Below are 14932 nucleotides of genomic sequence, written 5' to 3'. Positions count from 1 at the left end.
TTAATATATAATAAAGGTTTAATAATCTCAGGTCCAATTTTAGTTAAAATTATTTATTTTTATTTCTTTAGATTTTACTTTTATTAAAAAAGGGTCAATGTAGTTCGTTTTATGTTCCTTTTAGAGAATTACAACTTGATTTTATAAAAGTTTATGTGATACAAAGATCACTCATCCAATGTGACACTAAGGTAGATGAACTTTATATAATGTCTTAGTGTCATATACATTGTCATGTTATCTTTTAAACAATATCTGTATATTTTGACCTTATGAATGTTGTATAACACAAAGGTAAATTATCCAATGTGATAAGGTGGATAAACTTTATATAATGTTTTAGTATCATTTACATTGTCATGTATCCTTAAACAATATCGGTACTAATTTAAAAAATAGAGACCACATTAATTTTTTATAAACAAAAGTGAATATTATATTTACGAAAAAAAATTTAAGAGATCGCATTGAATATTTATAACAAAAATTGAAAAAAACTATTATACCTGAAAATTTTTATACAATTATCTTTTCTGGTTGAATATAAATATTACTTAGAATAGAATTTCATTAAAAAAATATTTTTATTTGACATTTTTTAAGTGTAAAAGTTCAATACAAAAAGTATGACTGTTTAATGTCTTAACTTTTTTTTTATATAATAATAATATTATATAATTTAAATTCTCTCTATGATATATTTATAATTAAAAAATTTAGTTAAAAAACGTTTTATCTTCTATGTATATATATTAACAAAGATACAATCGTCTATAAATAAATTATTCAAAATTTAGATTTCTTTCACGGACAAGTTTTAAAGATGTAAGTTGATCTCGTTATTTTTTTCCCTTTCAACTAAAATCAAAGAAAATTATAATAATAAGAATATATTCAAAATATAATTCTCAACGACAAATAAAAATGTATAGTGAATAAATTAAATGTGATATTCTTTTATTCAAAACAAGGATGTAGATTGTGACAACTTGTAATCTTTTTTTTCTTTCTAAAATTGAAAATATACAAGATTTATACTTAATAATTTCAAATAAATATTTCATAATTATTAAAATAAAGTTTCAAGTTTGAATTAAAACGTATAATAATATTTAAAAATATCAGATGAATTTAATTTGAATGTCTGGATAATTACAAAACTTAAGTATACAAGTTGAGATAATTTGTGATCTTAATATTTTACAAAAGATTAATAAAATTAAAAGTAGTTAAATAATAATGGTTGAAAAAGGCAAATATATTATTAGATTGACTTGGATGATAATATTTTTTCAGGGTTAAATATGTTTTTAGTCCCTATACTATCAAATAATTTTAGTTTTAGTTCATCTTTCAAAGTAAGATACATTTTAGTCCTCCTCCTTAAGGAAATTTTGATTTTAATCCTCCAAAACCAACACTGTTAAAAAACAGCTGATGCAACTAACGGTAGACTGACACGATTTTTTTTTTACGCTGAGTCAGTGTTTCTCACCTTTTCTCCCTCTCTCCCTCGTCTCTTCCTTCCATCTTCCACCCAACCTCTCCACCCTCTGCAAAAAGGTCATTGACACTGTGCAGATCTAAATCAGAACACATTAGGGGTCTCCCATCTTCGTTCCATTTGCACAACGAGACTAAAGTCTCTTCTCCAGAGCAGGGAAAAATTGCCTACACTGCACGCCGCGCCACAGCCTCTGCCGAATCAGCTGCCGCTAGCCGCAAGGTGAGTGTCGCCAGCGTCACCGATCACCGCTAGGGTCGTCGCCGGATACGTAGTCAGCGCAACTACGTCGGATTCCTCTCTTTTCTCTTCTTTATGAGAGGGATATGACGAGTAGGGCGGTTCATGCTGCTGTGAGAGGAGGGAACTGGGAGATGTTGAAACAACTTGTGGACGAGGGTTGTGACGTTTTGGGGTTTAGAGATGCTCAAGGTTGCACCGTTTTGCATACTGCAGCTGCCAGAGGACAGGTTCAGGTGAGGAATTTGGTTACTCTACAAAACTTAGACATAGTACCATAAACTTTTCTAGTTTTTGGAGATAATCAGAATTATAATTTCATCTTATTAGTTGTCTTCACATGTTACCGATGTCAAATTTTAAATTTGATCGAAGAATGGAAATGATACTTTGCTCTTTCAGGTGAATTTATCAAGCATTATGCTCTTTTTCTTTAAAATTATTCTCATTCCCTTAGACAAAATTTTGATGCAGATTTGTAGATGTTTGGTGGGAGGTGATACCGGTGGGGAGGTTGGGTGGAAAATGGAAGGAAGAGACGAGGGAGAGAGGGAGAAAAGGTGAGAAACACTGACTGCACAAGAAAAAAAAAATTGTGTCAGTCTACCGTTAGCCACATCAGCTAATTTTTAAAGGTGTTAATTTTAGAGGATTAAAATCAAAGTTTCCTTAAAGCGTAGGACTAAAATGTACCTTATTTTGAAAGAGAGACTACAACCAAAACTACTTGATAGTATAGGAACTAAAAACATATTCAACCCTATTTTTTCATGATAATTTATGAGTTATCATAATTTACAATTTATTAATAAAATAAATAATGAAAATTTATTATTATCTACAAACAAATGAATACAAAAATAATATAAAAAAATCATTTCACTTATATCAAATATCATATTAAAATAATGATATTATATAATATTAACATGTACAATACATACATATTTGATATGCCATGTTTATTTTAAAAATAATAAAATATGATACACGATATATATTTATTAAAATAAGTACACAAATTTTTAAAAATATGATAAATACATAAATATTATAATGTGAAACTAAATTAAAATTATATGTTAAATATTGTCAAAATAAAAAATATAAATTATTATCATCATGAAAATATCACACGTAAATACATACCGCATATAAATACATAACCCAAAATACTATTGATTTATAGATTAGATAATTCATATACAAATATCAACAAAATATCATATATAAATCCATGTAGAACATAAATACATGATCCAAAATCATAAAATTAACACCTTTATCCGAACTCAAAAATCTAATTTTATTTGCCAATTTTTACTAAATAATTTTTTTAATATTTTCTTAATAAATATTAGTGACAACTTTATCTTTTTTTTTTCAACCCACGGTCTTGCTACAAATACAATACTATGATTTTTGAACTTCAACTTTCGTGAAAATATTAAATACAATTATTCATCCATTTAAGTATTTAGATGAAGTATGAATATTGAAAATTTTTTATTTTTATTTTTTTTAAAATATTTTGACATAAACTAAAATCTCAATGGTTTTATTTTAAAAAAAGAAATTAAAAACATAATTTATCAAGTACATTATTTTTGGAAAAATAAATTTAAAATATAATAAAATTAGTGACTAAAAAAACCTGTCATTAAACCTATCACCAAATCTATCACTGATTCTCGTTAATAATATTTATTTTGTCAGCAAAGGGTCACTATTCATTACGGAGTGATGAAATTTGTATAATTAAGTCATTTGCTTATTTAATTTGTGATCAATTTTAAATATTTAATTACAAAAAATTCTGTCATTGTTTTATAATTTTCTTGCAATGAATAAACACATTTAAAACGTATAAAGTTATATCAATAAAATGCAATAGCTCAAATTCAATATAAGATTTTACATAATTTATTATTTTTCAATTGAATTATATTTTTGAAAATTATCATAAGGTGAAACATTCTTTTCTACATAAATCTTATGTACCCAATTTTATGTCGATTTTAAATTATTTGATGCCTTAATACATATATCAACATAAATACAGTGTACATCTTTTAAAATATACTAAAATTTGAATAATTTGATTATAATGTTATTGTGGTTGAAGTTTAATAACATTTAATACATATACGCATTCTTTCTTATGCATAATAGATTACTATGTTTATCTATTTATCTTTCTCGATATAAAATAAAAATTAGTCTCACTTATTTAACCTAAAAAAGATTAAAAAAAATCAGTATTTTTAGGCATGCTTGCTTTCCCAAGGAAAAAGAAGCTGAACGACGTGTCTGTAATTCTGTTACTGAGGGTTCGAAATGATGTAGTTGGGTGTAGGAAGGTAGGAAAGTATAAGAGCGTATGGTAAGATTTTATTTTGTTTTGGCATACCATTACCTAAGTAGGTAACGTGTTCTTGTCCTGATTAAGGATTCCCTTCCATCAACACGCCATCTCCTTTGCTTCAGTTTTGAACCAGTTGGCTGTGTTTATAGCTTATTCCGACACCATCTTTCTATAGTTATATATTAAACTGAAAAGTGTAAAAGCAAGTATTTAGGTGAAGAAAAAGATAAAGTGGCAAAGTGGAGTGTCCACACACAGGATTTCACGGCATCTCTCAAAGAGTTTATGCTTTGCTTTGGCCTCCTTACCACCCAGACAAAAACAACACCTACGTAACACTCCATAACTGTCATCGTCGTTCTTATGTTCTTATGCATAAGTAACACCCATCTTCCACTGCCACCTCACATTCCTCACTCCTTACTTACTATTTTTACTCCAAAGAAGTTTCCTCTCTCTTTATTTCTTTTTTCTTTTCTGTTTGTCTTTCCAGCTAAGTAATTTGCGTAAACAAAACCAGACATGTATTATTGTGTAGAACAAAAGGCGATAATAAGCAGAGAAGCCCACAAAATTCACTATGAAACCTCACCATCATCGTTTCACCTTCTTTTTCATTCTATCATCATTCTCTCTACTTCCCACTTTCAGAGCTACCAACACAACAACTCAATTCCGCATTTTCAATGAAACAAGAAGGATTCTCCACCAGCCTCTGTTCCCGGAGCTCTCAGCTCCGCCGCCACTCACCCCACCGCCCCCTCCGCCCCCGGATATTCCTTCTTCTCCCGACATTCCTTTCTTCAATGAGTATCCCGCGGGGCAGCCGCCGCCAGTTCAGAACCTGCCTCCGGTTACATCCTCCGGCGCCGTGATCGCGAACCCGACGGCGACACAGCCCACGAAGTCGGCCAAGAAGGTGGCAATTGCGATCTCCGTGGGAATCGTGACCCTGGGAATGTTCTCCGCGTTGGGCTTCTTCTTGTACAGGCACAGAGCAAAACACCCAGTGGAAACTCAGAAACTCGTTTCTCGTAGGCTTCCGGAAGATTCTCCGCGGGCCCCACCACCCTCGAGCTTCCTCTACATTGGAACAGTGGAGCCCGCCAGAACGTCGCTCACCGAACCCAACGGAACGAACATTATCACTTCTCCTTATCGAAAGCTTGATTCTGTTAAGCTTAACTCCGATCACCGTTACCGCCCCAGTCCCGAGTTGCAGCCGCTGCCGCCGCCTCAAAAGCCGCCGGACGAAAGCCACTCGCCGCCGGCAGGATTCTCCGACTCATCATCGTCGTCCGAGGAGGAAAGCTGTGAGACGGCATTTCACTCGCCGCACGGGTCGTCGCTAAGCCGCGAAGAGAATTGTTTCACGCCGGTGTCGCGCCACAGTTGTCTCGCCGCCGCCATACCAGCGGCGGCTGCTGCTGGTCCGGTGGTTCCTTACTCGAAGAGAACTTCACCGAAATCGAGGTTCTCTGCTCCTTCGCCGGATATCAGAAATATGATCGTACCGCCGGCGAAGCATTCTCCACCGCCGTCACAGGCGCCACCAGCTTCAACCAAATATCAGCAAATAGAAAAAGTAACTAGCATGGGTCCTTCTAGAAGACCGAAATTCTCATCGCCTCCCCCAGCACCGAATTTGACTCATCTTATTAAGCCTACCGCTCCACCTCCTCCACCTCCTCCTCCTCCTCCCCCGCCGCCGCCGTTTCAGAAGGGTTGGTCTCCGTCAATTAGTGCATCTTCGTCCTCTGTGCCAAGGAAGCAGCGAGAGTCTTGGTCTCGAAATGGAGGAGGGTCTTCTGCTAACAGTGTTAGTGTAAGGAAAGGTTCTGCTGAGGAAGTTGACAAAAGGCATGGAGGTGATGACGTGGGTGGAGCGAAACCCAAGTTGAAGGCTCTGCATTGGGATAAAGTTTGTGCTACTTCGGACCGTACCACTGTGTGGGATCAGTTAAAATCCAGCTCCTTTCAGTAAGTAATTGAGATAAGTTATTGTAGTTAATGTGATTCTGTGATGGGTGGACTGATGTTTGTTTGTTTGTGGTGGTGTAGGTTAAATGAGGACATGATGGAGACCCTGTTTGGCTGCAAATCTACAGGTTCTGCTTTTAAAGAGACTGTCACTAGGAGATCAGTTCTTCCCCCTGTTGAACTCGAAAATAGGGTGTTAGACCCCAAGAAATCCCAAAACATAGCTATACTCCTAAGGGCACTTAATGTCACAAGAGATGAGGTCTGCGAAGCTCTTTTGGATGGTAAGTTTTTTTCCTTCTTCTGGACATGGAGACTAGTCGCACTTCAACTGCACAATAAATCGGATGTTTTGTTGCCTTGTGCAGCTTTACGGGTTTTGTTAGATTATTTAATAATAGGATATTTTTAGGGGAGATAAGAAAAACAAAACAAAACTGGGCATGATATGGTTCTTAACATCCGCATAAGTCTTGACTATTGAACAATAGTGAAACATCCCGGATCATCACGGTGGCTCTTTCTACACTTTTACACTAGAAAGATCTCACATTCATTGTTAGACTCTTTTTTTAGGAATTAATTTTATTGCCCTTGGCATCTTAATGGACCCACCTAGTACTGTCACAATCTTATAACCTACTCAGCTTTGCCTTTTTTAGCTGTAACGGTCAAACTTCCCTAAAAGCAGTGCCATACTGTTTCCCAGCCATGATTGTGTCATCATAAAGACAGATTATTTTACTATTTTTGTTCCGGTCTTCTAACCCAGATATATTCTGTTTTTATTCCGTCAGTATATCATTTTTCTATTGCTTCAGTTTCAGTCTTTCTTTATTTTATCTCTTTAATTGGTGTCATCTAACATGATATTTCTAATTTCTCATGATACATGATATCTACTGAAGATAAACCAGCAGCTATCCCTTATATAGTTTCTTCAATGTCCACTTCCCTTAGTCCAATAAATAATTCTGAAATTGAGTATAAAATGTTGATGACGAATTCTCAATTGCATGGATATGTATCATCTACTGATCTTAGGTGGCATCGGTTTTTGAATGACACAGGGAACCCTGAAGGTTTGGGAACTGAGTTATTGGAGACTCTAGTGAAGATGGCTCTAACAAAGGAGGAGGAAATAAAACTTAAAAATTATGATGGTGACCTATCAAGACTTGGTTCTGCAGAAAGATTTCTTAAAGCAGTGCTTGATATCCCTTTAGCTTTTAAAAGAATTGAAGCAATGCTGTACAGAGCTAATTTCGAAACAGAAGTTAACTACCTTAGGAAGTCCTTTCAGACACTGGAGGTATTCATCCCTTTCTATATTCAGTGTCTCGTTTTCAATTGCATTCTGTTCTGCCTCGGTATAAATTAATCAATCAGCGGTTCACATTTACCAGGCTGCAAGTGAGGAATTAAAGCACAGTCGGCTATTCCTCAAACTTCTCGAAGCCGTTCTAAGGACAGGAAACAGAATGAATGTTGGCACAAACCGTGGTGATGCTAAATCTTTCAAACTGGACACACTTCTAAAACTGGTAGATATAAAGGGCACAGATGGGAAGACAACGCTTCTCCACTTTGTGGTCCAAGAGATCATTAGATCTGAAGGAACAGGTGGTGAATCTGCAAACGAAAATGTTCAAAACCAGACAACTTCCCAATTCAACGAGGACGAGTTCAGAAAGAAAGGATTGCAGGTTGTGGCTGGACTGAGTAGAGACCTAGGTAATGTCAAAAAGGCAGCAGGAATGGACTCGGATGTGTTGAGAAGCTATGTCTCAAAGCTTGAAAGTGGGCTAGATAAAGTGAGCTTAGTTTTGCAATGCAGAAAGCCTGATATGTACGGAAATTTCTTTAATTCAACTGGGCTATTTCTGAAAGACGCTGAAGCGGAAATTGTTAGGATCAAGGCTGATGAGAGAAAGGCCTTGTTCCTTGTGAAAGAAGTTACAGACTACTTTCATGGTGATGCAGCAAAGGAAGAGGCGCACCCTTTCAGAATTTTTATGATTGTGAGAGACTTTTTAAATAGTTTGGATCAAGTCTGTAAAGAAGTGGGAAGGATGCAAGACAGAACTGTGGTTGGTTCAGCTAGATCCTTCAGGATAGCCGCAAGTGCATCATTACCTGTTCTCAACAGATACCATGCAAGACAAGATAGAAGTTCAGACGAGGAAAGTTTATCCCCCTAGTGCTGTGTATAACAAAGAAATGAGGGTGTCTTAGTATAACACAAACTAAAATGATTGTTTCCCAAATTTAAGTTAATTTCCCCTATTAGGTCCATAGGTATAAATTCAACAGATTTTATTTCTACCAATGCCTAGAGAATTCCTTCCACAAGATTGAAGAACAAACAGTTAAAGGCACGATGACGAGGAAGATAATAAGTTGTTGACAGGATATGTACCTTGCTTACCATCTCCACTCAATTTCATAAGAACCCGAATGAACATTAAATGGGAAGTTTAGTGGAAGACATGCATAGCTTTTGTTAGTTCAAATCAAACCCACATCCCATAGTTATGACAGGTTTTATTATATGAGATTCCCATACATTTTCATACTATAGAATAATACGATACTAATTTACATGTATTTTTCTAATAAGTTATTAATGATGAATAGCAGTTTTTTTCAAATCCTATGTGTTTGTGGTGGTTTTGGGGAGGAGAGATAACTAAACAACGCTGGCACTTGTGTGTGTGTGTGTATAAGAGCAGAGTCAGAATTACCCTTTCATAAAAATCAATTAAAAGTTTTTCCAGTAAATTGAAAGACTGGTAATTGATTCACATAGTTATTTCAGTAAACGAAAACATCTTGGAAAATAACAATTTTGCACGAGTGATTGGTGTTACCACATGTCAGCTATAGCAAGAAATATGCTGTATGTACGTAATATTTGGAAGCATACTTGTACAATCATATTCAATCTATAATCAACAGTATCCACTCTGGAAAAGGGTTCAGGTTTTCTAGCCTAAATTTCTACTAGCCTTTGAAAAATAAACAACGAGTGCTAAATAAAACATGGCTAAGAGGTTCTTTGGTAGTCGCTTATACAAGACTAACTATATATAACGGCACGAGACTCCACATTTCTACTTTTATTTGATCAAACTCTGGTTCCTACTCAAGAAAACCTCAAGCAATATCGGACCTATTAGTGACTGTACAAGAGTATGGAACCTCGAAGCACAGTAACATAACAAATATGAAGCTGTGTTTGGAAAACTGGATATCCCTTCATGCATGGTTCAGACGGGGATCTGCTTTAAGCGAACTGCTAGTGGCATGCTTCCATATCCAACCCCTAAGCAGAAGATCCATTGTACCAGACTGAGAGGTGTTGTGTTGGCAAAGGTTCCCAAGTACTCAACTATTACGATTTGAAAGAAAACAGTGCAACCGAGGACACCTATAAACACATGATTATCCCATATGCCTTTAAAAACATCTATTTCCTCCATCTCACGTGAATTTACCTCATTGAAAACCTGCATAACCAAACGAATCCATGTCTAGTTAGGCAAATTTTCTCCGTTGCCAATTCATTATTTTCTCATGCATCTGCCTAGGCAACACGTTAAGGTTCCATAAAAAAAACATATTAAGGTTACTAAAAGTCTTGCAGAAATCATTCGGTAATCACGAAAATTAGTGGAGAATATTGGCACGTGATGATCTGAACTTGCTAGTAAATTCTGTGAGGAGGAGTGTTTAAGAAGGATTACCTGACAGAATACAAATGTGTTGAAAATAAGAGTGTTTAAAACCACTTCAGCATTCGGGCCTCTGATGAAAAAGACCCATTTACCTACTGTCTGAAGAAACCATATCACCACAAACTGATACAATGATTGTCCTAAGATATTCCTCCACATGACATTGTTGATGAAGTCACCTCTCCTCCCAACTGGTGCACGCTTCATCAAATCATCAGTTGGAGGTTCTGTTGCAAGTGCAAGTGCTCCCAGCGTGTCCATTATCATGTTCACCCACAAAAGTTGAACAGCTGTGAGGGGTGCACTGCCTAAAGACAAAATTCACGTAAAATCACACGATAAAGAACCTCTTTTTTTTTTCCAGCATAATTACTACTGCACTTTCAACGGAATGAAAAATAATGAAAGGGTGCTTGAAAGACAATCTAGGAATAATGTTTTAACCTGTCATGCATGCTGACGTGAAGTTCACTAGTAATGCAACCACATTTACAGTGAGCTGGAACTGTACGAATTTCTGAATATTTATGTAAACTGAACGCCCCCATTTAGCTACTGTCACTATTGTGGAGAAATTATCATCCAAAATAATGACATCTGCACTTTCTTTTGCAACCTGCACAAATCTCCTTGCTTTAGAAGTTTGAGATTATTTGATCAAAATGAAGTGCACTATACTCACCATCCCTTTTCCTATTCTTTTGATTTCAAATATTCGATCAGGAATGGATCATATTAGATTTTCACAATATATTCGTATGAAGGACAATGAAACAAATATCCTAAATATGATTCTGCTGATAAAAAGTAATGATCTTAAACACTATTCTTTTTTCACATGTGAACATCTCAAAGGAGTTAGATAAATTCCCTATTATGCCAAGCTTATCATCGCAATTGATTCACCTCAGTTCCAGCAATTCCCATAGCAAGTCCAATGTCAGCTTCATGAAGGGCCGGGGCATCATTTGTTCCATCACCAGTTACAGCTACAACTTCACCGAACGTGGTACGTAGGTGTTTCACTAGTGTATGTTTGTCTAGAGGTGATGATCGAGCCATAACCTTGGAAGAAAATTGAACACATCATATTATTTAGTGCATATCAACCATGTTCCTCGTTAAGGATTGAATCAATCAGAGATGTTACTCATATAGCAAGTATATGAAGTACCTGAATTTTGGGAATTAGATCAAACAATTCCTCCTGAGTTTTCTCTCTGAAGTCTGGACCCTCAATGGCTATGCCATCATCTGTTAAAATCCCACATTCCCTGGCTATGGCCTTTGCAGTATTTATATTGTCTCCCGTAACCATTCTCACCATTATTCCAGCAGATCGACACACATCAACCGATTCCTTAACGCCAGGACGAACAGGATCTTTGATACCAACAACTCCTATACAAGTGTAGCCAGTTGCAGGAATAGGGTCTTGATCTGAAAACCCATTTTCCAGTTCAATATATGCAAGGCAGAGAGTTCTTAGTGCCTCACCAGCAAACTGGTTGATTGTACTCGTGAGATAATTACCCGATTCTTCATCGATGGAGACAACAACACCCTCTGAGTTTATCACCTTGTCACAAGCAGCCAGAATTATTTCGGAAGCACCTTTACAATGAGCCCTTAAAGCTCCTCCAGGGATCTCCAAAACCACACCCATTCTTTTCTTCTCAGAGTTGAATGGCTCAACTTTAACAATCTTACATGTTTGTCTCTCTGCATGAAAATCCCCACCCAATGATAAGCCAAACTGCAACAGTGCTGACTCTGTTGGAGTCCCCAAGATCTCACGCTTACCTTTCTTGTTAACCACAACTTCTCCTCCAGTGTTACTAAATATTGACTGAAGCAACATTTTCAAAGCAGGGCCTGGGAGTTCAGAGGACAAACTAGAATTATTACTCACCTCCTTGACCTTCATACAAATACATGTTTTCACCACAGTCATGCGGTTGGTTGTCAATGTCCCAGTCTTGTCACTGCATATAGTTGTGGCTGATCCCATAGTTTCACAAGCTGCCAAATGCCTCACCAGGGCCTTGTCATTCATCATCTTTTTCATTGCAAATGCAAGGCTCAATGTCACGGCTAGGGGTAACCCCTCTGGGACAGCAACAACGACAATGGTAACCGCAATGGCAAAGAATTCCAACATCTCCATTGCATCATCTGCTGACCACCACCAGAATCTTCCCTCTTTGAGTTTGCGGCCCATGAGTCCTTTCACCAAAACTGCAAAGGTAACCACTGCAAAGAATAGTCCTATCTTCCCAATAATGGTTGCTACTCCATTCAGTTTAACTTGCAATGGGGTTTCATCATCTCCTCCTTCACTCAGAGTTGCCATCAACTTGCCCCATTGAGTCCTCATCCCGACTGTGGTAACCAACATGGTGCAGGATCCATCTTGGACCTTGGTTCCAGATAGAAGAAAAGGGTTTTGGGAAGTCACCATCACTGGCTCACTCTCACCAGTTAAACTTGACTCATCAATCAACACAGAAAATCCTGAAACAAATAAGCCATCCGCGGGAACTTGGTCTCCAATGGCAAGATGAACAATGTCACCGGGAAGTAAACTATATATTGACATTTTCTGCCTGTAACCGTTTCTTGTAACCTGAATGGAAATCTTTTTCTTCTCCTTGTCTAAGTCCTTGAATTGCAACGATTGGCGATAATCACTTGTTGCTGTCACAAAGACTACTAGTAAGATACTTGCAACAATTCCAAGGCCATCATGAGCACCTTGGGGCCATCCTTCCGTTAATATGCCAACTATCAGAGACACAAAAGCACACGCCCCAAGGATCATGAGAGTCATGTCTTGTACGGCTTCGAAAACAAAAACCCAGAAACTCCGAACTTCACTTTCAGTGAATTTATTGACTCCAAAAAGCTCTTGTCTCCTGCGCCGTGATTCAGAATCACCACTAAGCCCCGTGGTGGTTGATGTTGAGAGCTTTTCTGCAATGCCATTTACTCCACCATGAAACTTAAGCTTCTTTACGTCGTGGCCTTCAACAATAGACCCCATTTCATCCGCACAGATTTGGAAACCAGCAGCTTTAACTTCATCAGGCACAACATAATCGCTTAGTTGAACACCTGCGGGTATATATATGATCACAATTCACAGATAAACAACCTGATTCTCAATGAATAGGCTTAATTGCTATACTATAAAAAGCTTTACACTATCAACCGATCATAAACTGTAGTGGTAAGTACGATTTTTAAATAATTATTATAAAAGTCAACAGACTCATAGACATAACAATGACGACAGTGTAAAAATCGGATAAACTTCTAGGATTTTGAATAAATATGAAGAAACTTACCTTGGATAAATTGAAATGCAGCTTTGGAAACCAAAACAGCAACCCTTAGCTTCTCCTGCATTAAGGAGAGAATAAGCCTTTGAGAGTATTCTCAAAAGCAAAATGGCTATTACAGTGTCGAAGAATCATCAAACTTTTAATGAATTTGCATGTCAATAAATAGATTCGAATCTACCCATTTGAAATCTATATTGAAAGATACGTCAAACCTATACATTGGAGGTTCAAAAAGACCATATAGAGATTGATTACCTGATTGGTACGACGCATTGCAGCTGCTTCGTAACGTTTAGAGATGTTGGCAGTGAAACGAAAGCGTCGTTTGGGGTTCTTTACGACCCCACATACCTTCCTCCATTTTTGAAGAGCTTCGTCAGTAGTGTTTTTGGACTTCACTCCTCCAAAATTTTCATGCAAATAACTCTCCATCTCCCTTCTAATGTGCTTTGATCTTTTCCTTCTTTGATGCCTTCTCTGCTATCAATCGACTGTAAGACTCTTTCCAAACCCGAGCTCACGTTAAGAAAAGCATGCTAATATGCAGTAACACTGTATCAGAGACCAGGTAGTACCATTGTTAGAAAAGTTTAGGTTACGTTTTGGTTTGCATATGTTTTCATGCAAAGACAGGGAGAGAATGAATGAGGTTGGAACCTCGTGAAAGGTAAAGTTCTGAGTCTAAGAAAATGAATGGAGAGGGGAGAGATGAAGAAGCAGAGGAGGGAAACGAGTGCGGATCCGAAATTTTGTAGTGTTTAAGAATGAATAACGGTCCATTCTTCTGTTGTTGTCCGTTGTTTCGGGAAACTGGGGATGAACGAATTCCACGGGGTCAACCTTCTTTTCTTCAATAAAAGAATTGAGAAATAAAATGCCGTAATGCTTTTCTAAAAATATTATCAAATCCAAGCTATAAGAAAAATGTTGAAAAGAATTCACTGTGAAATAGTGTACTTAGCATTTAAAACTTTAAATTATATTATAATTTTAATCTACCTGTGATAGTTTAAGTGATTAGAAATTTGATTTTTTTTCTAGCATTACGTTTTTGTTTTTGAGTTAGCCGAATGGAAAAATATATGTCCAAAAGGCAGTAGACACCATACCATTTATTTATAAGTTGTTTTCATTTTAGAAAAGTATAATTTCTCTTTCATTTTAATGTGGTTCACCATTCTTGCCAACCTCTCGTAATGACCCTTCAATCCAATGCAAAGACTTGTCAGAACCACTACCTGCAGATTTACTGACCTAATAGAAAGAAAAGAAAATTGCCAAAAACAAAGAATATTTACATAATTCGAAACAAAATTGGCTGCTATTATGCAAATATTTAAGTGAAAATATACTTATTGATTATGTTGTTAACTTTTAAAAAATTATGTATGTTTTCATTTATTATAATAAAATAAATAACTAATATAGTATTATTCAGATAAAAGAAATACATTTTTAATTACATTTATTACAAACTTTTATTGAAATATATTCATTTTCATTTAATTTACCATTCTCTTAATCCAAACAATCTTTCTTTTCTTTTTTCTTTCCATATTTTCATTCCTATCTCAATCCAAACAAACGTATACCATTATTTGTCAAGATGACTTCTCCCTTATCCATCTATTGATGTTGCTACCCACTTCGACCAACATCTCAAGTCTTACATCATTTTTTTTAAAATCAAAAGTAAATTTAAAGTCAATATTTTTACCAATTCACTTAAGTCGAAAGTCAAATGTCTGATATAATATGTTTA

General features: G+C 36.1%; 2 protein-coding genes across 3 annotated transcripts; one reads left to right on the top strand and one right to left on the bottom strand.

The window, feature by feature from the left end:
* The first annotated feature begins 4156 nt into the window (after positions 1–4156).
* On the top strand, positions 4157–8602 carry LOC108327227 (formin-like protein 6). Its single transcript, XM_017560974.2, has 4 exons — positions 4157–6089; positions 6171–6373; positions 7160–7401; positions 7496–8602. The coding sequence occupies exons 1-4, from the start codon at positions 4690–4692 to the stop codon at positions 8288–8290; spliced, it is 2640 nt and encodes an 879-aa protein (XP_017416463.1). The 5' UTR covers positions 4157–4689; the 3' UTR covers positions 8291–8602.
* Positions 8603–9070: 468 nt separating this feature from the next.
* On the bottom strand, positions 9071–13602 carry LOC108341001 (calcium-transporting ATPase 2, plasma membrane-type). 2 transcript variants are annotated; one of them, XM_017578609.2, is made up of 8 exons: positions 13426–13602; positions 13174–13228; positions 11284–12940; positions 11001–11061; positions 10733–10891; positions 10271–10442; positions 9836–10134; positions 9071–9598 (listed from the first exon to the last, which is right to left on the bottom strand). In XM_017578609.2, the coding sequence occupies exons 1-8, from the start codon at positions 13600–13602 to the stop codon at positions 9359–9361; spliced, it is 2820 nt and encodes a 939-aa protein (XP_017434098.1). In that variant the 3' UTR covers positions 9071–9358. The 2 variants fall into 2 exon arrangements, with proteins under 2 accessions (XP_017434098.1, XP_017434089.1); XM_017578600.2 differs by having other exon boundaries at positions 11001–12940.
* Between the last annotated feature and the right edge of the window lie 1330 nt (positions 13603–14932).

This window comes from Vigna angularis, chromosome 1, assembly GCF_016808095.1.
Source record: "Vigna angularis cultivar LongXiaoDou No.4 chromosome 1, ASM1680809v1, whole genome shotgun sequence".
In the NCBI taxonomy this organism is placed as follows: Eukaryota; Viridiplantae; Streptophyta; class Magnoliopsida; order Fabales; family Fabaceae; genus Vigna; species Vigna angularis.
The sequence above is the reverse complement of the archived record's forward strand: the minus strand, read 5'-3'. Positions and strand labels throughout refer to the sequence as shown.

Bases quoted from the DNA above. Each gene is read 5' to 3' on its own strand.
- LOC108327227 (XM_017560974.2), top strand. From the start codon at position 4,690: ATGAAACCTCACCATCATCGTTTCACCTTCTTTTTCATTCTATCATCA. The intron at 6,090-6,170 runs GTAAGTAATTGA...GTGGTGGTGTAG, and splicing joins TTAAAATCCAGCTCCTTTCA to GTTAAATGAGGACATGATGG. The intron at 6,374-7,159 runs GTAAGTTTTTTT...TGAATGACACAG, and splicing joins CTGCGAAGCTCTTTTGGATG to GGAACCCTGAAGGTTTGGGA.
- LOC108341001 (XM_017578600.2), bottom strand. From the start codon at position 13,602: ATGGAGAGTTATTTGCATGAAAATTTTGGAGGAGTGAAGTCCAAAAAC. The intron at 12,941-13,173 runs GTAAGTTTCTTC...ATATACCCGCAG, and splicing joins TGCATTTCAATTTATCCAAG to GTGTTCAACTAAGCGATTAT. The intron at 10,443-10,732 runs GTGAATCAATTG...AGATTTGTGCAG, and splicing joins TGGGAATTGCTGGAACTGAG to GTTGCAAAAGAAAGTGCAGA.